The 23,107-nt window shown below is 42.4% G+C and overlaps 3 protein-coding genes across 3 annotated transcripts; all 3 read right to left on the bottom strand.

The window, feature by feature from the left end:
- Positions 1 to 1,356: 1,356 nt before the first annotated feature.
- On the bottom strand, positions 1,357 to 6,667 carry LOC123790236 (protocadherin beta-11-like). The gene has a single exon (XM_045794456.2). The coding sequence runs from the start codon at positions 4,342 to 4,344 to the stop codon at positions 1,948 to 1,950; it is 2,397 nt and encodes a 798-aa protein (XP_045650412.2). The 5' UTR covers positions 4,345 to 6,667; the 3' UTR covers positions 1,357 to 1,947.
- A 3,751-nt stretch (positions 6,668 to 10,418) lies between these two features.
- On the bottom strand, positions 10,419 to 14,479 carry LOC148110101 (protocadherin beta-10-like). Its single transcript, XM_087862204.1, has one exon. It carries the CDS (start codon positions 14,477 to 14,479, stop codon positions 12,080 to 12,082), a length of 2,400 nt encoding a protein of 799 aa, XP_087718330.1. The 3' UTR covers positions 10,419 to 12,079.
- A 2,194-nt stretch (positions 14,480 to 16,673) lies between these two features.
- On the bottom strand, positions 16,674 to 21,389 carry LOC148110102 (protocadherin beta-11-like). Its single transcript, XM_087862205.1, has one exon. The coding sequence runs from the start codon at positions 19,064 to 19,066 to the stop codon at positions 16,676 to 16,678; it is 2,391 nt and encodes a 796-aa protein (XP_087718331.1). The 5' UTR covers positions 19,067 to 21,389; the 3' UTR covers positions 16,674 to 16,675.
- Positions 21,390 to 23,107: the final 1,718 nt, after the last annotated feature.

Below are 23,107 nucleotides of genomic sequence, written 5' to 3' on the forward strand. Positions count from 1 at the left end.
TTCAGAACTGGTAGTGAAATCTCAGCTTTCAGAAAGTGCAAACATTAGATTATTTGGGATATGCTGGAGTAAAAGATTCTACTTCCTGACGTTATTAACTAACTAATACCTAGCCCTGCTATAGTGTTAAGATAAAGTTTTTAAATATATTGAAGAGGCACTTTCTGGCATTGATTCTAGTCTATGGTACTAGAGGCAACATTGCCATCATGTTCCTTACCCTCACCCATTTCATCTTTTATGTGCTTACTCTCTCACACACATACTTCCTTTCCTCTATACCCTCACTCATTTTGTTTCTCTACAGTTTCCTTCCACAACATATAGACTTTGGGCTTATTGATGAGATTCACTGGAAAACTCTTGTCCCAATCATGAAGGCTTTTTCTTCTGTAATGTAGTCAGATTACTAAAGTCAAGAGTAGTTGGTTGGTGCCCATGCTACATGAGACAAAACTTCCTCTTACAATGGTTTGAAAACGTTTTAAAAGATTAGAAACTTAAAGGATTCTCTTTGATACTTCTCAATGCTCTATATACACTTACATATATCTCTGAGAAAAGTGTTTTTCAAACTTTGGATTGCTACCCATTAGCAGAGCCATGAAATCAATTTAGTGGATCATAACCACACTTGAAAATTAAAGAGAATGGAATAATATGGGCAATTTAGGCTTCATCCCAAAAAAACTAAGAATTGTTCATAAAACATTTCTATTATGTTCATATATTACATAATATATACAACATAATTTTTCTGTTGGCTGCCATTTTTTAAGTTTTGGGTGCGTTTTTTTTTTTTTTGGCTTTTTGGTGTGGTTGTTTTGTTTTGTTTTTTTAGAGAGAGAGGAGGGGAGAGTACAAATGAGGGAGGAAGAGCAGAAGGAGAGAGAGAATCCCAAGCAGGCTCCACACTCAGTGCGAGCCCAACAGAGGGCTCGATCTCACAACCCTGAGATGGTGACCTGAGCCAAAATCAAGAGTTGAATACTTAATTGACTGACGCACCCAGGCGCCCCTTAAGTTTAGAAATTAGTGCCTACTATTTCTATTAGGGCCCACTGGGCACTATATCTATGTATTTATATATACATGTATATGTATTCTATAGGCATATATATAATAAGTGTATATACATATATATGTATTTTATATATACATGTAAAATTCTGGGAGAACACAGAAGGTAAAAGTTATAAACATTAGCATACAAGTCCACTTTATGCTATACAAATTATTATTCAGGTAGATTCAAGTGGGTTGCATTATAGCTTTGTAATATCAACAAGAAATCTGAAAAATTATAACTTCATTATCCAAGACTTTCTGGGTAGCTACACTATTTATGTGCCTTCACAATCACTCTACAGGATGAATAAAGAAGAGATGTTAACAAAATTGCCTTCTGGCCCTTTCTAACAAGGTGATTACACTTACAGTTGTATTATAGGACATGATATTTCAGGTGTATTTTCAACAGTGCACATTTTAAAGTGTTAATAAAAATGCAGTGAATTTAACAGAAGAAAAATGACATTTCTGAATAGCAACCGTTACTACACAACAAGAAAAACTGCAAGAAAAACGTGAAATTAAGAAATACTTAAATACTAGAAATACTTTGAAAGTGGTCTGCTTTATTTTACCAAAAGTATAATTGTGGGTGAAATTCAATTGGAGAGAGGGCCATGGACAAAAGTGATTTGGTGTTGTTACTTAAGGATGCAAACTACCCATTAAGACTTGGATTACAGAATAAAGTACCATCTAATTACAACCACAAATAAAGATAACATTCACTTTAAAGTAAAGATGGGTAGAATTTGTGAAAATATAAAAGTACACTGAATGCAATTTAAAATACACACAAATTGGGGGATATAACATTGATTTGGAAGTGGCACAAAAAAAGTGGCATATATAGAATAAGAAACTTAATTGTGGTCTCTACATATTGAACCCAAAGCTATTGTGGAAGGTAGGATTTTCTTCCCTTTCTTTCCCAGGGCACTGGGGTGGGAAGTTGGGGATAATCGGCTTCAAGAACTTGAACTCATTGGTCCCAGATCCTTCCCTCAGACACACCTCATACTGGTAGCTGTGGGACAGGGTCCCCGTGCCGCTGACGTCCACCAGGTGGCCCGCAAACGGGCCCTCAGGCACCGAGCAGCCGCCCCCCGACGCCGCCCGGCTCCTCCTGCACAGCCGCACCGCCACGAACACCAGCACCGACACCAGGAAGAGCGACGACACCGACGCCAAGGCGATGACCAAGTAGACGGTGAGCGGGTCGGCCCGGGCCTCGGCCGCCGCCACGTCCGGCAGCGGCAGGTAGGGCTGCGAGAAGCCGTCCACCAGCAGCACGTGCAGCGTGACGCTGGCCGACAGCGGCGGCTCGCCATTGTCCTTGACCAGCACCAGCAGCCTGTGCTTGACGGCGTCGCGCTCGCTCAGCAGCCGGGCCGTGCGCACCTCGCCGTTGTGCGCCCACACGCCGAACAGCCCGGGCTCCGTGGCCTTGAGCAGCTGGTACGACAGCCAGGCGTTCTGGCCCGAGTCGCCGTCCACCGCCACCACCTTGGTCACCAGGTAGCCCGCCTCGGCCGCCCTGGGCACCAGCTCGGTGCAGGGCGCCGAGCCGTTCTGCAGCGGGTACAGCACGAAGGGCGCGTTGTCGTTGGCGTCCACCACCAGCACGCGCACCAGCGCCTGGCTGCTGAGCGCGGGCGAGCCGCGGTCGGCCGCGCGCACGCCGAACTCGAACGCCTGCAGCGCCTCGTAATCCAGCGCCCTGAGCGCGAACAGCTGCCCGTTGTCCGCGTTGATGGACACCAGCGAGGCCAGGGGCAGGTGCGGGTCGTGGGGCGGCAGCAGCAGCGAGTAGGTGACCTGCGCGTTGGCGCCCGCGTCTCTGTCGGTGGCGCTCACGCTGCCGATGTGCAGAGCGGGGCTGTTGTTCTCGCGGACCCGCAGGGTGTAGGAGCTTTGGCTGAAGGCGGGGGCGTTGTCGTTGACGTCGGACACCGTCACGGTTAAGTTGAGTTGGGTTTTCAGCCTGGGGGTGCCCAGGTCGGTGACGGTGATGGTGATGTTGTACTCGGCCTGTGTCTCTCTATCCAGCATTCTCTCCGTTTCCAATGTGTAGTAATTCTCAACAGAAGATTTTAGCATGAAAGGGAGATCTTTTGGGATAGAACAAATCATCCTCCCATTGTCCCCAGAGTCTCTGTCTCGGATGCTAAAAACCATAACCACAGTCTCAGGCAAATTTTCCGGAATTGGACTGGTAATTGATGACACAGCGATTTCAGGAGCATTGTCATTCACATCCATCACCTGAATTCTGACTGTTGATTTTCCAAAGAGGCCGCCCCCATCTGTAGCTTGAATTATTATTGAGTATGATTTAATTGTTTCAAAATCCATGGATGCGGTTAAACTGACTTCTCCAGACTTTTGATTAATTTCAAATGTCTTGCGAATATCTTCTGAGGCATGTGAAAAAGAATATGATATTTCTCCATTTTTTCCTGAGTCTAAATCCGAAGCTGAGACGGTGACAATGATTGAGCCCAATATGCTATTCTCTGGAACCTTCACCTCATAAAATGGCTGCTCAAACTCAGGCGAATTGTCATTAGTGTCCACAACCACCACCCGAACCAAGGCAGTCCCCGACCTGGGCGGAGACCCGCCATCCAGAGCAGTGAGGATGAAACTGAGCTCGGACTGCTCTTCATAATCCAGTGGCCTGTCCAGAACCAACTCTGGATATTTCCTATTGTCTGGATTGACTCTCATTTTAATGTGGAAATAAGAGTTGGGGCTTATTGTGTAGTTCTTTAGAGCATTGATTCCTACATCTAAATCCTTCGCGCTTTCTAGTAAGAACACAGCACCAACAGGACTGTTCTCTGGGATTTCTAAGAGCATTTCTTTTTCTAAGAAGACTGGAGAATGGTCATTTATATCCCTGACCTGGAGCTCAATCCGTAAAAACTGCAAAGGGTTTTTCATTAATACCTGGAAATGCAACACACAGGGCTCCGTGGAGCCACAGAGCTCCTCCCGGTCTAGCGATTCGCTTAAGAGCAAATCTCCGGTATTTATGTCCAGCTGCAAACGCCTTTTGTTATCATTAGAGACCACCTGAGCCCCCCTTGAGAACAGCTCACCCACTTCTAGTCCCAGGTCCTTTGCCAAATTGCCTACAAAGCTCCCGCTCTGCATTTCCTCTGCCACCGAAAAGCGCCCAGACTCGGAACCCGCCTGAGACATTCCTAGCAAAACAAAAAGAAGCAGGACTTGCCTTATCTGCAGAGTGTCTGCCCTTCCGTTCTCCATCGCTCCTTTAAGGAAAGCTTCCCGCAGAATCGCTTCAGCTTCTCTTCGCAGTTCTGGGAAACGTGCCTCTGCTAATGTCCACCGAATCTTCGGAGGCCTAAGGATTTTAACCCTGTTAAGTAGCTTGTAGTTCGCCCCTTGAAGGCGTGTTCTTTCTGTCTTCCCACCGCTCTGTGCGCCCTGGGTAACTGTGTCCGGACCATCATCCAGTGTAGTTTTTTACCCCCGCGATGTTATCCTGCAGCGCCACCATGCGTCTCCAAAGATTTTCAGTTTGGTGAAAGCTACCTACATTCCATTAATATCAATGTCCTTCAGAAACTAATGTTGTTTTATCATTGTGTTTAAGTGATTACAAATATATTCTATCTTCCATAAGAACTGTTTTATACTCTTTAAAGTTCCTGATGCTGTTAGTATTGTTTTAAATACACGATGTGATTCCTGGCCCCCAGGAGTTTGTAATCTTTCTGAGAAGATTGAAACCGGAAACAAGATTGCATCACTACTTGGCCTTCATTCGGTTGTAATGGAAAGGGAATGTATACACGAGTGACTTCGGGAGTGCTCTCAGAGGATATGAAATGGGTAAACCGTGAGATGAAACACAGATAGTTGTTACAGGGTGAGAAGGCATCTCTGTAGATTTCCTTCACAGCAGTGAACTGTGAACTTGGGAGAAAATGAAGTAAAATACTGGGGTGGAACACATTAGGCAAAGTCATAATTTAGTTCTAGTTCCTCATAATTTACACAAAGTATTTAATAAGTACACAAACATGTTACTTTCGTTTAAAGCAGGCTTACTCCTAAAACCACGTTCCCTCAGGTTCACAAGATTTATTCAGCTACAACTATGGTCACCTGTTTTCTCTTTCAGCCTCAAAAGAGAGGAATTCGCTTTCCCAGTCATAGAGCAAAAACTTAGTTTTACTCTGATTAGACAATTAAGATCATATACCTGCTTTTGAAGCAATCATTATTTCAAAAGGTATAAAGGTATATAATTATAGGCGGAGATTTTAGTCTCGGAATCCGAAGATCCATCTTTGGCCTTTGCTTTGTTTTAAAACTGTCTGGAACCATCTTTTAAGCTTTGGGGGGTTTGAGTCCTAGCCAAAGTGCAAGGTTGAGGGAAATTGTTTGAAATAGATGATAGAAGCTCACCAATGATGTGAAGTCTCAGTAATGCTCTCAAGAATGGATCGAGGAGGTATCTAAAATTTTTGCATTTAAAAATGGTAAGTTCAAATTACATTTTTAAAAATATAAGACACATTATTGAAAAATTGATCACTACAAAAGGGTAGAAACTGAAAAGTAGGTGGATTGACTACACTCAGTTATCCTCCTTCCTTTTAAAATACTCACTAAATGACAGGGAAAAAAACCCTAAAGTGGTATGAACTCATAAAGACTAAGAATGCACAAGTGAACACCCATAATTTTGATGACAGAAATTTTAAAAAAGAGCAATTGATTTAGCAGTTCCAAAAAAACATCTAAAATAAAGTTCCTGCCTTTGAGATATTCACACAAGACTAGTGGGTTTGTTCTATAATATCCCACTTAGGTACAAGATTTAGAAGAGCTAAGCATGAGTTAAGAGCTAAAAACGCTATATGCAAAAGAATGAAACTTGACCACTGTCTCATACCATACACAAAAATAAACTCCAAATGGATGAAAGACCTCGATGTGAGACAGGATTCCATCAAAATTCTAGAGGAGAACATAGGCTGTAACCTCTTTGACATTGGCCACAGCAAATTCTTTCATGACACATCTCCAAAGACAAGAGAAACAAAAGAAAAAATGAACTTGTGGGACTACATCAAGATAAAAAGCTTCTGCACAGCCAAGGAAACAGACAAAAAAAACTAAGAGGCAGCCCACAGAATGGGAGAAGATATTTGCAAATGACACTACAGATAAAAGACTGGTATCCAAGATCTATAAAGAACTTCTCAAACTCAATACATGAGAAACAAATAATCAAATCAAAAAATGGGCAGAAGAGATGAACAGACACTTCTAATGAAGACATACAAATGGCTGACACATGAAAAAATGTTCAAAATCGTTAGCCATTAGGGAAATTCAAATCAAAACCACATTGAGATACCACCTTACACCAGTTAGAATGGCAAAAATCAACAAGGCAGGAAACAACAAATGTTGGAGAGGATGTGGAGAAAGGAGAACCCTCTTACACTGTTGGTGGGAATGCAAGTTGGTACAGCCACTTTGGAAAACAGTGTGGAGGTCCCTCAAAAAGTTAAAAATAGAGCTACCCTATGATCCAGCAACTGCACTACTGAGTATTTACACCAAAGAAACAGACGTAGTGAAGAGAAGGGCCATATGCACCCCAATGTTCATAGCAGCATTGTCCACAATAGCGAAATTGTGGAAGGAACCGAGATGCCCTTCAACAGACGAATGGATAAAGAAGATGTGGTCCATATATACAATGGAATATTACTCAGCCATCAGAAAGAATGATTACCCAACATTTACAGCAACATGGATGGGACTGGAGGAGATTATGCTAAGTGAAATAAGTCAAGCAGAGAAAGACAATTATCATATGGTTTCACTCATTTATGGAACATAAGAAACAGCAGGGAGATCGGTAGGAGAAGGAAGGGTAGGAGAAGGAAGGGAAGAATGAAGGGGGGTAAACAGAAGGGGGAATGAACCACAAGAGACTATGGACTCTGGGAAACAAACTGAGGGCTTCAGAGGGGAGGGGGGTAGGGAATTGGGATAGGCCAGTGATGGGTATTAAGGAGGGCACGTATTGCATGGTGCACTGGGTGTTATACACAAATAATGAATCATGGAACACTACAACAAAAAAGGATGTACTGTATGGTGACTAACATAATAAAAAATTTAGAAAAAAAAGAACTAAAAACGAAGTTACCAGGTGACAGTATGTAAATGGGAGAGTTGACTACTCTGATCCTCTCATCATCCTACATAGACAGGAAAGTATCTCAGAGGCAGAAAATGGGAAGTTAGTTCTTTGGAGAAATTAAATGGGACTCTCCCTAGTTTTGGAGGCCTTAGGCAGAAATGAGTGCAAGTTGAGGTGTGAAACTAAAAAGAGGGAGGTTAAACAAAATTTTGCATCTTGAGTGATGAGATTTCCATATTACCCGTACTATGCAATATTCTCTCGTTGTAGGACACAAGGTATACACCTGACCTTCTCTCTAACTTTCCCTCACACAGAAGATACTGTAGAATTCTAACCTGGAGAATATGAGAAGCTCAGATAAAGACTTACACACTGATATTTGGAGGGGTCAATAGCCCAAGTTAATAGCCCTATCCTAGCATGGTTACATTAGAATGAATTCCTACCATCAAAGGCCTCATGTTTTCACAAAGAGCTGACAGGATGGTATCTCATCAATTTTAAATATGAGAAGATAGCTCAAGACCACAAGACATTTGAGAAAATGCCTACAACATGAGTAGAAACATCAAACCACCATCACCAAAAAACAAAACAAAAAGGAACAGGAAGAAACAGATATAATAGAGAAAACAGAAGAAAGTATTTAAAAATGTCTGATTAATATCCCCGGAATAGTAGAATCTAATAAGAGCTAATACTTATTGAGAATTATTATGTGATACCCATTGTACTAAGTGACATATATGCATTTACTCACCTAACAGTAACTGCATGAAGTATGTATTCTTATTGTAAGATTGAGAATAGATTAGGGCTTAAGTGCCCCTTACTAGCTATATAACCTTGGATGTGTTCTTAACTTCCATGTTACTCACTCTCATTTTAATAATGGGTGTGACAGTAGTTTTTACTGCATAATGCTTCTTTGTATAATGTATTTTAAAATAATAAATTAATTATAGATGAGAAAAGATAATACATTTACAAATCTATAACAGTATAATAAGGAAAACACTCAGAGAACCAAAAAGGGCTCTTAAATATACAGGCTGGGTGATAAAATAAATTGTTCAAAAAGTAGAGCAAGAGACAGAGAAAATAAGGAAAAAGATTAGTGTTTTAGAGTATCAGTCCAAGAGATCCAATACGTAACTAATGAACTTCCAGTTAAAGTGAGAATGTAGAAAATTCAAGGGAGAAATTATGATAAAAACATAACAAGAAAATTTCTCAGAACTGAAACTGAGAGTTTAAACGTTAATAGGGTACACCCTTAAGACCAGATAAATATATAAATGATACTCTGATATTTTCATACTTCCAGAATGAAAAAATGGGGGTGACATTAAAAGAGCTAAGAATCAGAAGGGAGGGGCACCTGTATGGCCCAGTCAGTTAAGCTTCTTTTTTTTTTTTTAAGATTTTATTTATTTATTTGACATAGAGACAGGTAGCGAGAGAGGGAACACAGGCAGGGGGAGTGGGAGAGGAAGAAGCAGGCTCCTAGTGGAGGAGCCTGATGCGAGGCTCAATCCCAGAATGCTGGGATCACGCCCTGAGCCAAAGGCAGACGCTTAACAACTGTGCTACCCAGGCGCCCCAACAGTCAGTTAAGCTTCTAACTCTTGGTTTTGGCTCAGGTCATGATCTCAAAGGTTGTGAGATTGAGCCCAGCTTCGGGCTCTCATGCTCAGCAGGAAGTCCTTGAAGATTCTCTCCCTCTGCCACTTCCTCCACTCATGTGCTCTCTCTCTCAAAATAAATAATAAATCTTTTTAAAAAAGAATCAGAAGGGAATCAGTCTTCTGAACAACAACTCTATATGCAATCAGTAAAATGAACAGTGCTTTCAAAATCTGAGGGAAAATTAGTTTCAAACTAGAATTTTACAGCCAACTATCAATCAGATGAAAAGAAAAACAAGAGACCTTTACCAAACAAGTTTTCAAAAATTTTTACCTCCTCTGAATCATCTTTATGAAACTATTGAGAGATGTGTGTCAGTTAAATAAGGGAGTAAACTAACAAAAAGGAATATATTGGATCTTGTAAAACAACACAAGAAAGTATTAAAGGAAAAAGTCCCAGGGTGCCTATAGAAGACACTGGTAGTGTTGGAAACAATGAAACTAAAAGGCAAACTTATGGGAAGGGAGAAGATATTTGCAAATGACATGACATATCTGATGAAGACTCAGTATCCAAGGGGCACCTGTGTGGCTCAGTTGGTTAAGTGTCTGCCTTCAGCTCCGGTCATGATCCTTGGGTCCTGGGATTGACCCAGCATCTGCATCTGTCATTTGTTGGGCTCCCTGATCAGCAGGGAGTCCGATTCTCCCTCCCTCTCTGACCCCCTCCGTCATGCGCTCACTGGGGCGTTCTCTCTCTCTCATGAATAAATAAAGAGTTAGCATCCAAAATATATAAAAAAAACTTATACAACTCAACACCCAAAAACAAATTATCCAGTTTAAAAATGGGCAAAAGACATAAATTGACATTTTTCTGTAGAAGACATACAGATGGCCAACAGACACATGAAAAGATGCTCGACATCACTCATCATCAGGGAAATGCAAATCGAAACTACAATGAGATATCACCTCACACTTGTCAGAATGGCTAAAATCAACAACACAAGAAATAACAGGGGTTGACAAGGATTAGGGGAAAGGGTAACCCTCTTACACTGTTGGTGGGAATGCAAGCTGGTGTAGCCACTCTGGAAAACAGTATGGACGTTCCTCAAAAAGTTAAAAATAGAACTACCTTATGATCTAGCAATTATACTACTAGGTATTTTACCCAAAGAATACAAAAATACTAATTTGAAGGGATACATGCACGCTGGTGTTCATAATAGCATTGTCAACCATAGCGAAATTATGGAAAGAACCCAAATGTCCATCAACTGATGGATAAAGTAAGATGCAGTGTGTATATATACACAATGGAATATTAGCCATAAAAAAGAATGAAATCTTGCATTTGCAACCACATGGATGGAGTCAGAGAGCATTATGCTAAGCAAAATAAGTCAGTCAGAGAAAGACAAACATCATATGATCTCACTCATATGTGGAATTTAAGAAACAAAACAAAGGATCATGGGGAAAACAGGAGAGAGGAAAACCAAGAAACAAACTCTTTTTTTAAAAGATTTATTTATTTTAGAGAGACAGCTCAATGGGTGGGGTACAGAGGGAAAGGGAGAGAAGGAATCCCAAGCAGACTCCAACTGGGGATCCCAGCACTTGAGATCATGACCCTGAGATGATGACCTGAGCCAAAACTGAGAGTCAGATGCTTAAAAGACAGCGCCACCCAGGTGCCCCATGAACTCTACAGAGAACACACTGAGGGTTACCAGAGGGGAGGTGGGGGGGGGGAATGGGTGAAGTAGGTGAGGGGGATTAAGGAGTGCACTTGTTGTGATGAGCACCAGGTATTGTATGGAAGTGCTGAATCACTAAATTGTACACCTGAAACTAATGTTACACTGTATGTTAACTGGAATTTAAATAAAAACTAAAAAAAAGAACAACCAGTATTAATGAATCAGAGATACAAAAGGATCTAGGTGAAGATCTGAAATAAATTGATACGAATCTGACATTTTTTTAATATTTAAAAGAAATACTGCTATTCAAATGAAAGAGAGTATGAAAAATTAGTAATAGTAAAAAAAGAAAATGATGCAAGTGAAAATAACGATCAACTCTCAGAATGAAGTTTTTCAAGAAAGGAAATGTAATCATACTAAACTAATGTGTATTTTGAAGTAATCTTGGTAATATAGACAAAAACTACTAGTTTAACTTTAAAAAATGACACCTCTACTGAGAGAATAGGAGAGAGGGCACATGCAATGTTTGGATGTGTGTTAGTTGGAAAGTAAGGAAGTGAAATCCTTTTTATCATAGGAAGAAGTGATGAAAGTATAAAACTGAACGTTATGATACAGCAGTATAAACATATTACTAAGAAATATTTAGAACAATTCTAAAGGAACTACTCTGTAGGAGGGGCCTGGAGATTGAAGAATTTATTGTTTTTCTTCATGACTTTTAGTTCATCTTGATGTTAAACTTTTTAAACAACTAAAATAAATTCACAAAATGAAATGAAAAGTGATTATCTTTCCAACAGTCCACCAATATTCTCACACAAATTTTCAAAATGTTTTTATTTTCATTTTCAGGCAGATTATTACATTTTTTTGGAACTGTAAGACATGACCTATTTTTACATATGTCAGCAAAAGTGAACACTAGAAAATAGTAAGAGTAGTGTAATTTAAAGGAAATGAAATAATAATATGACTACACAGTATCTTGTAAGTCCAATATCACTCACAAGATGATCTCATTGTGTCATGAGCAGAGTAATATAGAAATATTTCTTTTTAAATGCTAGATGACATGGTTTTTAAAAATATGATTAAATAGAATGTTAGATAAGGTCAGAAGTGCAGGTATGTCTTCTTATATGAAGTAGAAGGTGATTAGGATCAAGAGATTAGTCTATAAATATACTAGAAGAAAAATAAAAACTTGTTTTCTAGATAAGAAATAATAACTAAATCCTTGCACATTTTGAAATGATTAAACCTTAGAACTATTATTTAGAAAAGGGTGCTAATTAAAGCTACTGATGAATGCAAAAAAGGATGAAATAACATTGTAAAATATATACAGCACTTAAAATTAGGCTTGAACTTGCATAATGACTAGGAGTTTTAACATTAAACTAATATGGATATTAGAGTACAGCACTTAAAAGTATATTAAAATATAAAAAGAATTCTTATTGAAAATTAAATCCAAAGCTATTTCGAAAGGTGGGATTTTCTTCACTATTCCTCCCAGAGCTCTGTGCCTGGATATTGGGGATAATGGGTTTGAGGAACTTGAACTCGCCGGTCCCTGAGCCTCCCCTCAGACACACCTCATACTGGTAGCTGTGGGACAGGGTCCCCGTGCCGCTGACGTCCACCAGGTGGCCCGCAAACGGGCCCTCGGGCACCGAGCAGCCGCCCCCCGACGCCGCCCGGCTCCGCCTGCACAGCCGCACCGCCACGAACACCAGCACCGACACCAGGAAGAGCGACGACACCGACGCCAAGGCGATGACCAAGTAGACGGTGAGCGGGTCGGCCCGGGCCTCGGCCGCCGCCACGTCCGGCAGCGGCAGGTAGGGCTTCGAGAAGCCGTCCACCAGCAGCACGTGCAGCGTGACGCTGGCCGACAGCGGCGGCTCGCCATTGTCCTTGACCAGCACCAGCAGCCTGTGCTTGACGGCGTCGCGCTCGCTCAGCAGCCGGGCCGTGCGCACCTCGCCGTTGTGCGCCCACACGCCGAACAGCCCGGGCTCCGTGGCCTTGAGCAGCTGGTACGACAGCCAGGCGTTCTGGCCCGAGTCGCCGTCCACCGCCACCACCTTGGTCACCAGGTAGCCCGCCTCGGCCGCCCTGGGCACCAGCTCGGTGCAGGGCGCCGAGCCATTCTGCAGCGGGTACAGCACGAAGGGCGCGTTGTCGTTGGCGTCCACCACCAGCACGCGCACCAGCGCCTGGCTGCTGAGCGCGGGCGAGCCGCGGTCGGCCGCGCGCACGCCGAACTCGAACGCCTGCAGCGCCTCGTAATCCAGCGCCCTGAGCGCGAACAGCTGCCCGTTGTCCGCGTTGATGGACACCAGCGAGGTCAGGGGCAGGTGCGGGTCGTGGGGCGGCAGCAGCAGCGAGTAGGTGACCTGCGCGTTGGCGCCCGCGTCTCTGTCGGTGGCGCTCACGCTGCCGATGTGCAGGGCGGGGCTGTTGTTCTCGCGGACCCGCAGGGTGTAGGAGCTTTGGCTGAAGGCGGGGGCGTTGTCGTTGACGTCGGACACCGTCACCGTTAAGTTGTGCTGGGTTTTCAGCCTGGGGGTGCCCAGGTCGGTGACGGTGATGGTGATGTTGTATTCAGCCTGGTTCTCTCTGTCCAGCCCTCCTTCTGTCATTAGGATGTAAAAATTTTCCACAGAGGGTTTTAGAAGGAATGGCAGATTATCTTGAATGTAGCAAAGCATCTTTCCATTTTCTCCAGAATCTCTGTCTTTAATTCTAAAAACAGCCAGTACTGTCTCAGGAGAGTTCTCAGCAACATAGTTGGAAAGTGATGATATGATCAGTTCAGGGGGATTGTCATTGATGTCTAATACCTCCACCAAAACTGTACATGTCGCAGTGAGGCCCCCTCCATCCATTGCCTGTACATTTATTTTGTAAGACTTTACTAACTCATAATCCAGCAACACTATGAGAACAATGTCCCCAGAAAAAGGATTGATTTGAAAGGTTGTTCGTATATCTTCAGAAGCATCGAAAAGCGAATAGGATATGTCTGCATTAACTCCAGAATCTACATCTCCCGCAGAGACTTTTGCAATAAGGGACCCTACTGGGCTGTTCTCTGGGGCCTGGGTCTCATAGATTGTCTGAGAAAATTGGGGGGCATTATCGTTGATGTCCAGGATCACAATTCGTATTGTGGTGGTCCCAGACCTGGGTGGAGACCCACCATCCAGTGCCGTGAGTGTTAAAGTGAGCTCATGCTGCTTCTCCCGATCCAGTGCCTTATCCAACACTAGCTCTGGATATATCATGCCTTCATCACTGTCACTAATTTTAATATGGAAAAAAGAGTTCGGGTTGATGGTGTAGCTTTGGATACTATTAAGTCCTCCATCTGCATCCTCTGCTCTTTCTAGTCGAAATGCAGTCCCTTCAGCTGTGCTTTCTAATATTTTTAAGACTGTCTCTTGGTCCCGAAACATTGGTGAATGATCATTTATGTCCCTGACCCTCAGCTCAGCCCGGTAAATCTGAAAGGGGTTATCCATTAAGATTTGGAAATACAGCACACAGGGCTCTGTGAGGCCACACAGCTTCTCCCGGTCCAGTTTCTCATTCGTGAGCAAATCTCCAGTCTGAGAATCCAGGAGCAGGTGTTGTTTGTTATCATCGGAGACCACCCGGACTCCCCTTGCAACCAACTCCTGGTCCCCCAGCCCCAGATCCTTTGCCAGATTGACCACAAATGATCCTCTCTCTGTTTCCTCTGTTACCGAATATCGTCCAAACCCAGAACCTGCCAAGGATACTCCCCAAAACAGAAAGAGAAATAGGACTTGCCTTTGTCTTGGGCGACACAACGTTCCAGCCTCCATTTTTTCTTCAGAACACGTCTTTTGTCAGTGTTGGTCTCAGTCACTGCTGCCAGCATAAAGAACCAGCAGTAGCAACCCCCAGACCTACGCCATGTATAGCAGGCGTCTGGGTTTTTTCTTTTCCCAGTCTTGGACCACTACAGGTTTTCTCCCAGCTCATCTGGCCGGATCTTCCTTTTCTGTTAATGACTTCCGCAGCGTTCCCAGTTCAAGGTGGGTTCGTTTTTTTTGTTTTTGTCTCTTTAGCCTGCAGCGCCACCGCGTGGCCTCCAACAGACTCAATCGGCTATACCCAATGTGCGTGTGAATATTTGGAATTTTTTTCTTTAGTGACTCGTTTAAATATTTTGTTTTCCTTTTCTTTTTGTTTATTTTGTAGAAAGCATTGTTGAGATAGAGTACTGTCCACATTGTTGAGATTATTCACTGCTTCATAGGAAAAGTTAAAAATTCAACACTTGGAAAATGTCTCTAGCAGTTAACTGCCCATCTCATCATGCAACATTTAGTTCTGTAGTAGGTCTTTCACTCCTGACACTACTCCCATGCAATGTCATGAACCAAAGGGAAAATAGTGGTGACGTCTGGGACCACCAACATAACAGATTTTACTTTTCTAAAAACACAGGGCATAAAACAACAGATTTTACTGTTCCAAAAACATTGACCAAAACTGACAAAAGAAACTTGTTTCACACATTCTTCAACAAATTTTTTCAACATCTAATTACATTGCCTAAGTAGAATCATTTGGAAAGAAGAATTTAGGCTGTCCCTCCTCTGTGATCCCGTAAAAACTTGTGTAATTGCCCTGTAAATATTATTGCTTCCTGCTTCATACCAATTTGTCCCTTCTTCAGGCCAATCTGTCCCTATGTAAGGAAGGAAACTATGTCTTAGTCATCTTAGGTTTGCAAATCAGACACTCAGTGCTTGCCCTATTAAGGCATGGATAAATAAACTCTACTTAATAGGATATGAAACAACTTTCAGTGCCTTAAATCCTTACCATTTGAAAATTATTCTTTCACTCACTCATTCTTAGCAATTTGTTTCCTTTCTTTCACTTTGTTTTTCTTATATTAGATTTAAAATTACTTACAGAATTAAAGAAGAGACTGATCTTTATTTTAAGCTCCCTCTTAATTAAAATCTAGTGGGATCTAATTTGTGCCAAATAAAAGGGAGGAGAAGAATAGACTATCCCAATGCCTATCCAAGCAACAGCAAAAGTAAGAACAGCAATGTAACATCTGCCTCATAGAGAATTGTATTCAAAGGCCTAATATCTAGAAAGAAGCTCTATTTTTCCCTTAATAAGCTAGGAATACAGATTAAATTGAGGGATATTGTACAGGGAAAGGGCTAGATACTGCCAAAAACTCTAATTGCTGACATAAAAGCCACACCATACAAACTTCTGACAACTTCTGTATGTTTTTTTCTCCAACTGAGTGGGACTCTGTTGTTAGCCATTAAAAACTTAACAGGGAGCTCTATTTTTTTATACAGAATTTAAAACAACAAATATATTAAATATTTCTATACGATGCTATTGAACACCTAAATTTTCCACATTTTTGTCTCCAAACTTAAACACATATATACACACTCAGTATCTAAGGTGTTTCTTCTTATTTTAGATAAGACTTATTAGAGATTTATATATATCACACAACAGAAGTATTTTAAATATGAAGGTACCAATACAGGGAAAGTGGAACTTTTTAAAAAAGTAATAAAGGTGTTAAAAATGGCTATAATAAAAACTGAGGTTGATAAACCAAAAAAAAAAAAAAACCTACCAGTTATAAAAGGAAAAGAGAAGAAATATCAAATAATAAATACATAGATCAAGGCAGATTATTTTAATAACTGAACAAGTTCTAGAACACTAAAATGAGACACATAAGTACAAAGTCAGTAAAGACTCCTATAAAGTGGAAAAACTGTTAATGATACCATGATTGAAGGTAGAGCCTATTTCACTTATTGGTATTACACTGAAAAAAATACTTCATTAGGCTAAAATATGAGAAAGGAAATTTGTGAAGTTAGGCATAAAATTGGAAATTGAAGATGAACCAAACAGAGAAAATTAAACACCTTATTGGTGGTGGTGGGCATAAACGATTTGGTTAATCAAGAAAAAATATTAGAAGTTAATGTGTTCATTAAATAGGTTCCTAGCAATAATTACATCCCAAAACTATTTCTGAAGGGGGAATTTTCTTCCACTTCCCTCCCTGTGCTCTGAAGCTGCAGATTAGGGATAATCGGCTTCAAGAACTTGAACTCACCGGCCCCTGAGCCTCCCCTCAGACACACCTCATACTGGTAGCTGTGGGACAGGGTCCCCGTGCCGCTGACGTCCACCAGGTGGCCCGCAAACGGGCCCTCGGGCACCGAGCAGCCCACCCCCGACGCCGCCCGGCTCCGCCTGCACAGCCGCACCGCCACGAACACCAGCACCGACACCAGGAAGAGCGACGACACCGACGCCAAGGCGATGACCAAGTAGACGGTGAGCGGGTCGGCCCGGGCCTCGGCCGCCGCCACGTCCGGCAGCGGCAGGTAGGGCTGCGAGAAGCCGTCCACCAGCAGCACGTGCAGCGTGACGCTGGCCGACAGCGGCGGCTCGCCATTGTCCTTGACCAGCACCAGCAGCCTGTGCTTGACGGCGTCGCGCTCGCTCAGCAGCCGGGCCGTGCGCACCTCGCCGTTGTGCGCCCACACGCCGAACAGCCCGGGCTCCGTGGCCTTGAGCAGCTGGTACGACAGCCAGGCGTTCTGGCCCGAGTCGCCGTCCACCGCCACCACCTTGGTCACCAGGTAGCCCGCCTCGGCCGCCCTGGGCACCAGCTCGGTGCAGGGCGCCGAGCCGTTCTGCAGCGGGTACAGCACGAAGGGCGCGTTGTCGTTGGCGTCCACCACCAGCACGCGCACCAGCGCCTGGCTGCTGAGCGCGGGCGAGCCGCGGTCGGCCGCGCGCACGCCGAACTCGAACGCCTGCAGCGCCTCGTAATCCAGCGCCCTGAGCGCGAACAGCTGCCCGTTGTCCGCGTTGATGGACACCAGCGAGGCCAGGGGCAGGTGCGGGTCGTGGGGCGGCAGCAGCAGCGAGTAGGTGACCTGCGCGTTGGCGCCCGCGTCTCTGTCGGTGGCGCTCACGCTGCCGATGTGCAGAGCGGGGCTGTTGTTCTCGCGGACCCGCAGGGTGTAGGAGCTTTGGCTGAAGGCGGGGGCGTTGTCGTTGACGTCGGACACCGTCACGGTTAAGTTGTGCTGGGTTTTCAGCCTGGGGGTGCCCAGGTCGGTGACGGTGATGGTGATGTTGTACTCGGCCTGTGTCTCTCTATCCAGCATTCTCTCCGTTTCCAATGTGTAGTAATTCTCAACAGAAGATTTTAGCATGAAAGGGAGATCTTTTGGGATAGAACAAATCATCCTCCCATTGTCCCCAGAGTCTCTGTCTCGGATGCTAAAAACCATAACCACAGTCTCAGGCAAATTTTCCGGAATTGGACTGGTAATTGATGACACAGCGATTTCAGGAGCATTGTCATTCACATCCATCACCTGAATTCTGACTGTTGATTTTCCAAAGAGGCCGCCCCCATCTGTAGCTTGAATTATTATTGAGTATGATTTAATTGTTTCAAAATCCATGGATGCGGTTAAACTGACTTCTCCAGACTTTTGATTAATTTCAAATGTCTTGCGAATATCTTCTGAGGCATGTGAAAAAGAATATGATATTTCTCCATTTTTTCCTGAGTCTAAATCCGAAGCTGAGACGGTGACAATGATTGAGCCCAATATGCTATTCTCTGGAACCTTCACCTCATAAAATGGCTGCTCAAACTCAGGCGAATTGTCATTAGTGTCCACAACCACCACCCGAACCAAGGCAGTCCCCGACCTGGGCGGAGACCCGCCATCCAGAGCAGTGAGGATGAAACTGAGCTCGGACTGCTCTTCATAATCCAGTGGCCTGTCCAGAACCAACTCTGGATATTTCCTATTGTCTGGATTGACTCTCATTTTAATGTGGAAATAAGAGTTGGGGCTTATTGTGTAGTTCTTTAGAGCATTGATTCCTACATCTAAATCCTTCGCGCTTTCTAGTAAGAACACAGCACCAACAGGACTGTTCTCTGGGATTTCTAAGAGCATTTCTTTTTCTAAGAAGACTGGAGAATGGTCATTTATATCCCTGACCTGGAGCTCAATCCGTAAAAACTGCAAAGGGTTTTTCATTAATACCTGGAAATGCAACACACAGGGCTCCGTGGAGCCACAGAGCTCCTCCCGGTCTAGCGATTCGCTTAAGAGCAAATCTCCGGTATTTATGTCCAGCTGCAAACGCCTTTTGTTATCATTAGAGACCACCTGAGCCCCCCTTGAGAACAGCTCACCCACTTCTAGTCCCAGGTCCTTTGCCAAATTGCCTACAAAGCTCCCGCTCTGCATTTCCTCTGCCACCGAAAAGCGCCCAGACTCGGAACCCGCCTGAGACATTCCTAGCAAAACAAAAAGAAGCAGGACTTGCCTTATCTGCAGAGTGTCTGCCCTTCCGTTCTCCATCGCTCCTTTAAGGAAAGCTTCCCGCAGAATCGCTTCAGCTTCTCTTCGCAGTTCTGGGAAACGTGCCTCTGCTAATGTCCACCGAATCTTCGGAGGCCTAAGGATTTTAACCCTGTTAAGTAGCTTGTAGTTCGCCCCTTGAAGGCGTGTTCTTTCTGTCTTCCCACCGCTCTGTGCGCCCTGGGTAACTGTGTCCGGACCATCATCCAGTGTAGTTTTTTACCCCCGCGATGTTATCCTGCAGCGCCACCATGCGTCTCCAAAGATTTTCAGTTTGGTGAAAGCTACCTACATTCCATTAATATCAATGTCCTTCAGAAACTAATGTTGTTTTATCATTGTGTTTAAGTGATTACAAATATATTCTATCTTCCATAAGAACTGTTTTATACTCTTTAAAGTTCCTGATGCTGTTAGTATTGTTTTAAATACACGATGTGATTCCTGGCCCCCAGGAGTTTGTAATCTTTCTGAGAAGATTGAAACCGGAAACAAGATTGCATCACTACTTGGCCTTCATTCGGTTGTAATGGAAAGGGAATGTATACACGAGTGACTTCGGGAGTGCTCTCAGAGGATATGAAATGGGTAAACCGTGAGATGAAACACAGATAGTTGTTACAGGGTGAGAAGGCATCTCTGTAGATTTCCTTCACAGCAGTGAACTGTGAACTTGGGAGAAAATGAAGTAAAATACTGGGGTGGAACACATTAGGCAAAGTCATAATTTAGTTCTAGTTCCTCATAATTTACACAAAGTATTTAATAAGTACACAAACATGTTACTTTCGTTTAAAGCAGGCTTACTCCTAAAACCACGTTCCCTCAGGTTCACAAGATTTATTCAGCTACAACTATGGTCACCTGTTTTCTCTTTCAGCCTCAAAAGAGAGGAATTCGCTTTCCCAGTCATAGAGCAAAAACTTAGTTTTACTCTGATTAGACAATTAAGATCATATACCTGCTTTTGAAGCAATCATTATTTCAAAAGGTATAAAGGTATATAATTATAGGCGGAGATTTTAGTCTCGGAATCCGAAGATCCATCTTTGGCCTTTGCTTTGTTTTAAAACTGTCTGGAACCATCTTTTAAGCTTTGGGGGGTTTGAGTCCTAGCCAAAGTGCAAGGTTGAGGGAAATTGTTTGAAATAGATGATAGAAGCTCACCAATGATGTGAAGTCTCAGTAATGCTCTCAAGAATGGATCGAGGAGGTATCTAAAATTTTTGCATTTAAAAATGGTAAGTTCAAATTACATTTTTAAAAATATAAGACACATTATTGAAAAATTGATCACTACAAAAGGGTAGAAACTGAAAAGTAGGTGGATTGACTACACTCAGTTATCCTCCTTCCTTTTAAAATACTCACTAAATGACAGGGAAAAAAACCCTAAAGTGGTATGAACTCATAAAGACTAAGAATGCACAAGTGAACACCCATAATTTTGATGACAGAAATTTTAAAAAAGAGCAATTGATTTAGCAGTTCCAAAAAAACATCTAAAATAAAGTTCCTGCCTTTGAGATATTCACACAAGACTAGTGGGTTTGTTCTATAATATCCCACTTAGGTACAAGATTTAGAAGAGCTAAGCATGAGTTAAGAGCTAAAAACGCTATATGCAAAAGAATGAAACTTGACCACTGTCTCATACCATACACAAAAATAAACTCCAAATGGATGAAAGACCTCGATGTGAGACAGGATTCCATCAAAATTCTAGAGGAGAACATAGGCTGTAACCTCTTTGACATTGGCCACAGCAAATTCTTTCATGACACATCTCCAAAGACAAGAGAAACAAAAGAAAAAATGAACTTGTGGGACTACATCAAGATAAAAAGCTTCTGCACAGCCAAGGAAACAGACAAAAAAAACTAAGAGGCAGCCCACAGAATGGGAGAAGATATTTGCAAATGACACTACAGATAAAAGACTGGTATCCAAGATCTATAAAGAACTTCTCAAACTCAATACATGAGAAACAAATAATCAAATCAAAAAATGGGCAGAAGAGATGAACAGACACTTCTAATGAAGACATACAAATGGCTGACACATGAAAAAATGTTCAAAATCGTTAGCCATTAGGGAAATTCAAATCAAAACCACATTGAGATACCACCTTACACCAGTTAGAATGGCAAAAATCAACAAGGCAGGAAACAACAAATGTTGGAGAGGATGTGGAGAAAGGAGAACCCTCTTACACTGTTGGTGGGAATGCAAGTTGGTACAGCCACTTTGGAAAACAGTGTGGAGGTCCCTCAAAAAGTTAAAAATAGAGCTACCCTATGATCCAGCAACTGCACTACTGAGTATTTACACCAAAGAAACAGACGTAGTGAAGAGAAGGGCCATATGCACCCCAATGTTCATAGCAGCATTGTCCACAATAGCGAAATTGTGGAAGGAACCGAGATGCCCTTCAACAGACGAATGGATAAAGAAGATGTGGTCCATATATACAATGGAATATTACTCAGCCATCAGAAAGAATGATTACCCAACATTTACAGCAACATGGATGGGACTGGAGGAGATTATGCTAAGTGAAATAAGTCAAGCAGAGAAAGACAATTATCATATGGTTTCACTCATTTATGGAACATAAGAAACAGCAGGGAGATCGGTAGGAGAAGGAAGGGTAGGAGAAGGAAGGGAAGAATGAAGGGGGGTAAACAGAAGGGGGAATGAACCACAAGAGACTATGGACTCTGGGAAACAAACTGAGGGCTTCAGAGGGGAGGGGGGTAGGGAATTGGGATAGGCCAGTGATGGGTATTAAGGAGGGCACGTATTGCATGGTGCACTGGGTGTTATACACAAATAATGAATCATGGAACACTACAACAAAAAAGGATGTACTGTATGGTGACTAACATAATAAAAAATTTAGAAAAAAAAGAACTAAAAACGAAGTTACCAGGTGACAGTATGTAAATGGGAGAGTTGACTACTCTGATCCTCTCATCATCCTACATAGACAGGAAAGTATCTCAGAGGCAGAAAATGGGAAGTTAGTTCTTTGGAGAAATTAAATGGGACTCTCCCTAGTTTTGGAGGCCTTAGGCAGAAATGAGTGCAAGTTGAGGTGTGAAACTAAAAAGAGGGAGGTTAAACAAAATTTTGCATCTTGAGTGATGAGATTTCCATATTACCCGTACTATGCAATATTCTCTCGTTGTAGGACACAAGGTATACACCTGACCTTCTCTCTAACTTTCCCTCACACAGAAGATACTGTAGAATTCTAACCTGGAGAATATGAGAAGCTCAGATAAAGACTTACACACTGATATTTGGAGGGGTCAATAGCCCAAGTTAATAGCCCTATCCTAGCATGGTTACATTAGAATGAATTCCTACCATCAAAGGCCTCATGTTTTCACAAAGAGCTGACAGGATGGTATCTCATCAATTTTAAATATGAGAAGATAGCTCAAGACCACAAGACATTTGAGAAAATGCCTACAACATGAGTAGAAACATCAAACCACCATCACCAAAAAACAAAACAAAAAGGAACAGGAAGAAACAGATATAATAGAGAAAACAGAAGAAAGTATTTAAAAATGTCTGATTAATATCCCCGGAATAGTAGAATCTAATAAGAGCTAATACTTATTGAGAATTATTATGTGATACCCATTGTACTAAGTGACATATATGCATTTACTCACCTAACAGTAACTGCATGAAGTATGTATTCTTATTGTAAGATTGAGAATAGATTAGGGCTTAAGTGCCCCTTACTAGCTATATAACCTTGGATGTGTTCTTAACTTCCATGTTACTCACTCTCATTTTAATAATGGGTGTGACAGTAGTTTTTACTGCATAATGCTTCTTTGTATAATGTATTTTAAAATAATAAATTAATTATAGATGAGAAAAGATAATACATTTACAAATCTATAACAGTATAATAAGGAAAACACTCAGAGAACCAAAAAGGGCTCTTAAATATACAGGCTGGGTGATAAAATAAATTGTTCAAAAAGTAGAGCAAGAGACAGAGAAAATAAGGAAAAAGAT

Source organism: Ursus americanus, chromosome 5, assembly GCF_024610735.1.
Source record: "Ursus americanus isolate L20-20 chromosome 5, mUrsAme1.1.p, whole genome shotgun sequence".
Lineage (NCBI taxonomy): Eukaryota > Metazoa > Chordata > Mammalia > Carnivora > Ursidae > Ursus > Ursus americanus.

What these genes read in the sequence shown, in the direction of transcription:
- LOC123790236 (XM_045794456.2), bottom strand. Translation starts at nt 4,344, where the DNA reads ATGGAGAACGGAAGGGCAGACACTCTGCAGATAAGGCAAGTCCTGCTT.
- LOC148110101 (XM_087862204.1), bottom strand. Translation starts at nt 14,479, where the DNA reads ATGGAGGCTGGAACGTTGTGTCGCCCAAGACAAAGGCAAGTCCTATTT.
- LOC148110102 (XM_087862205.1), bottom strand. Translation starts at nt 19,066, where the DNA reads ATGGAGAACGGAAGGGCAGACACTCTGCAGATAAGGCAAGTCCTGCTT.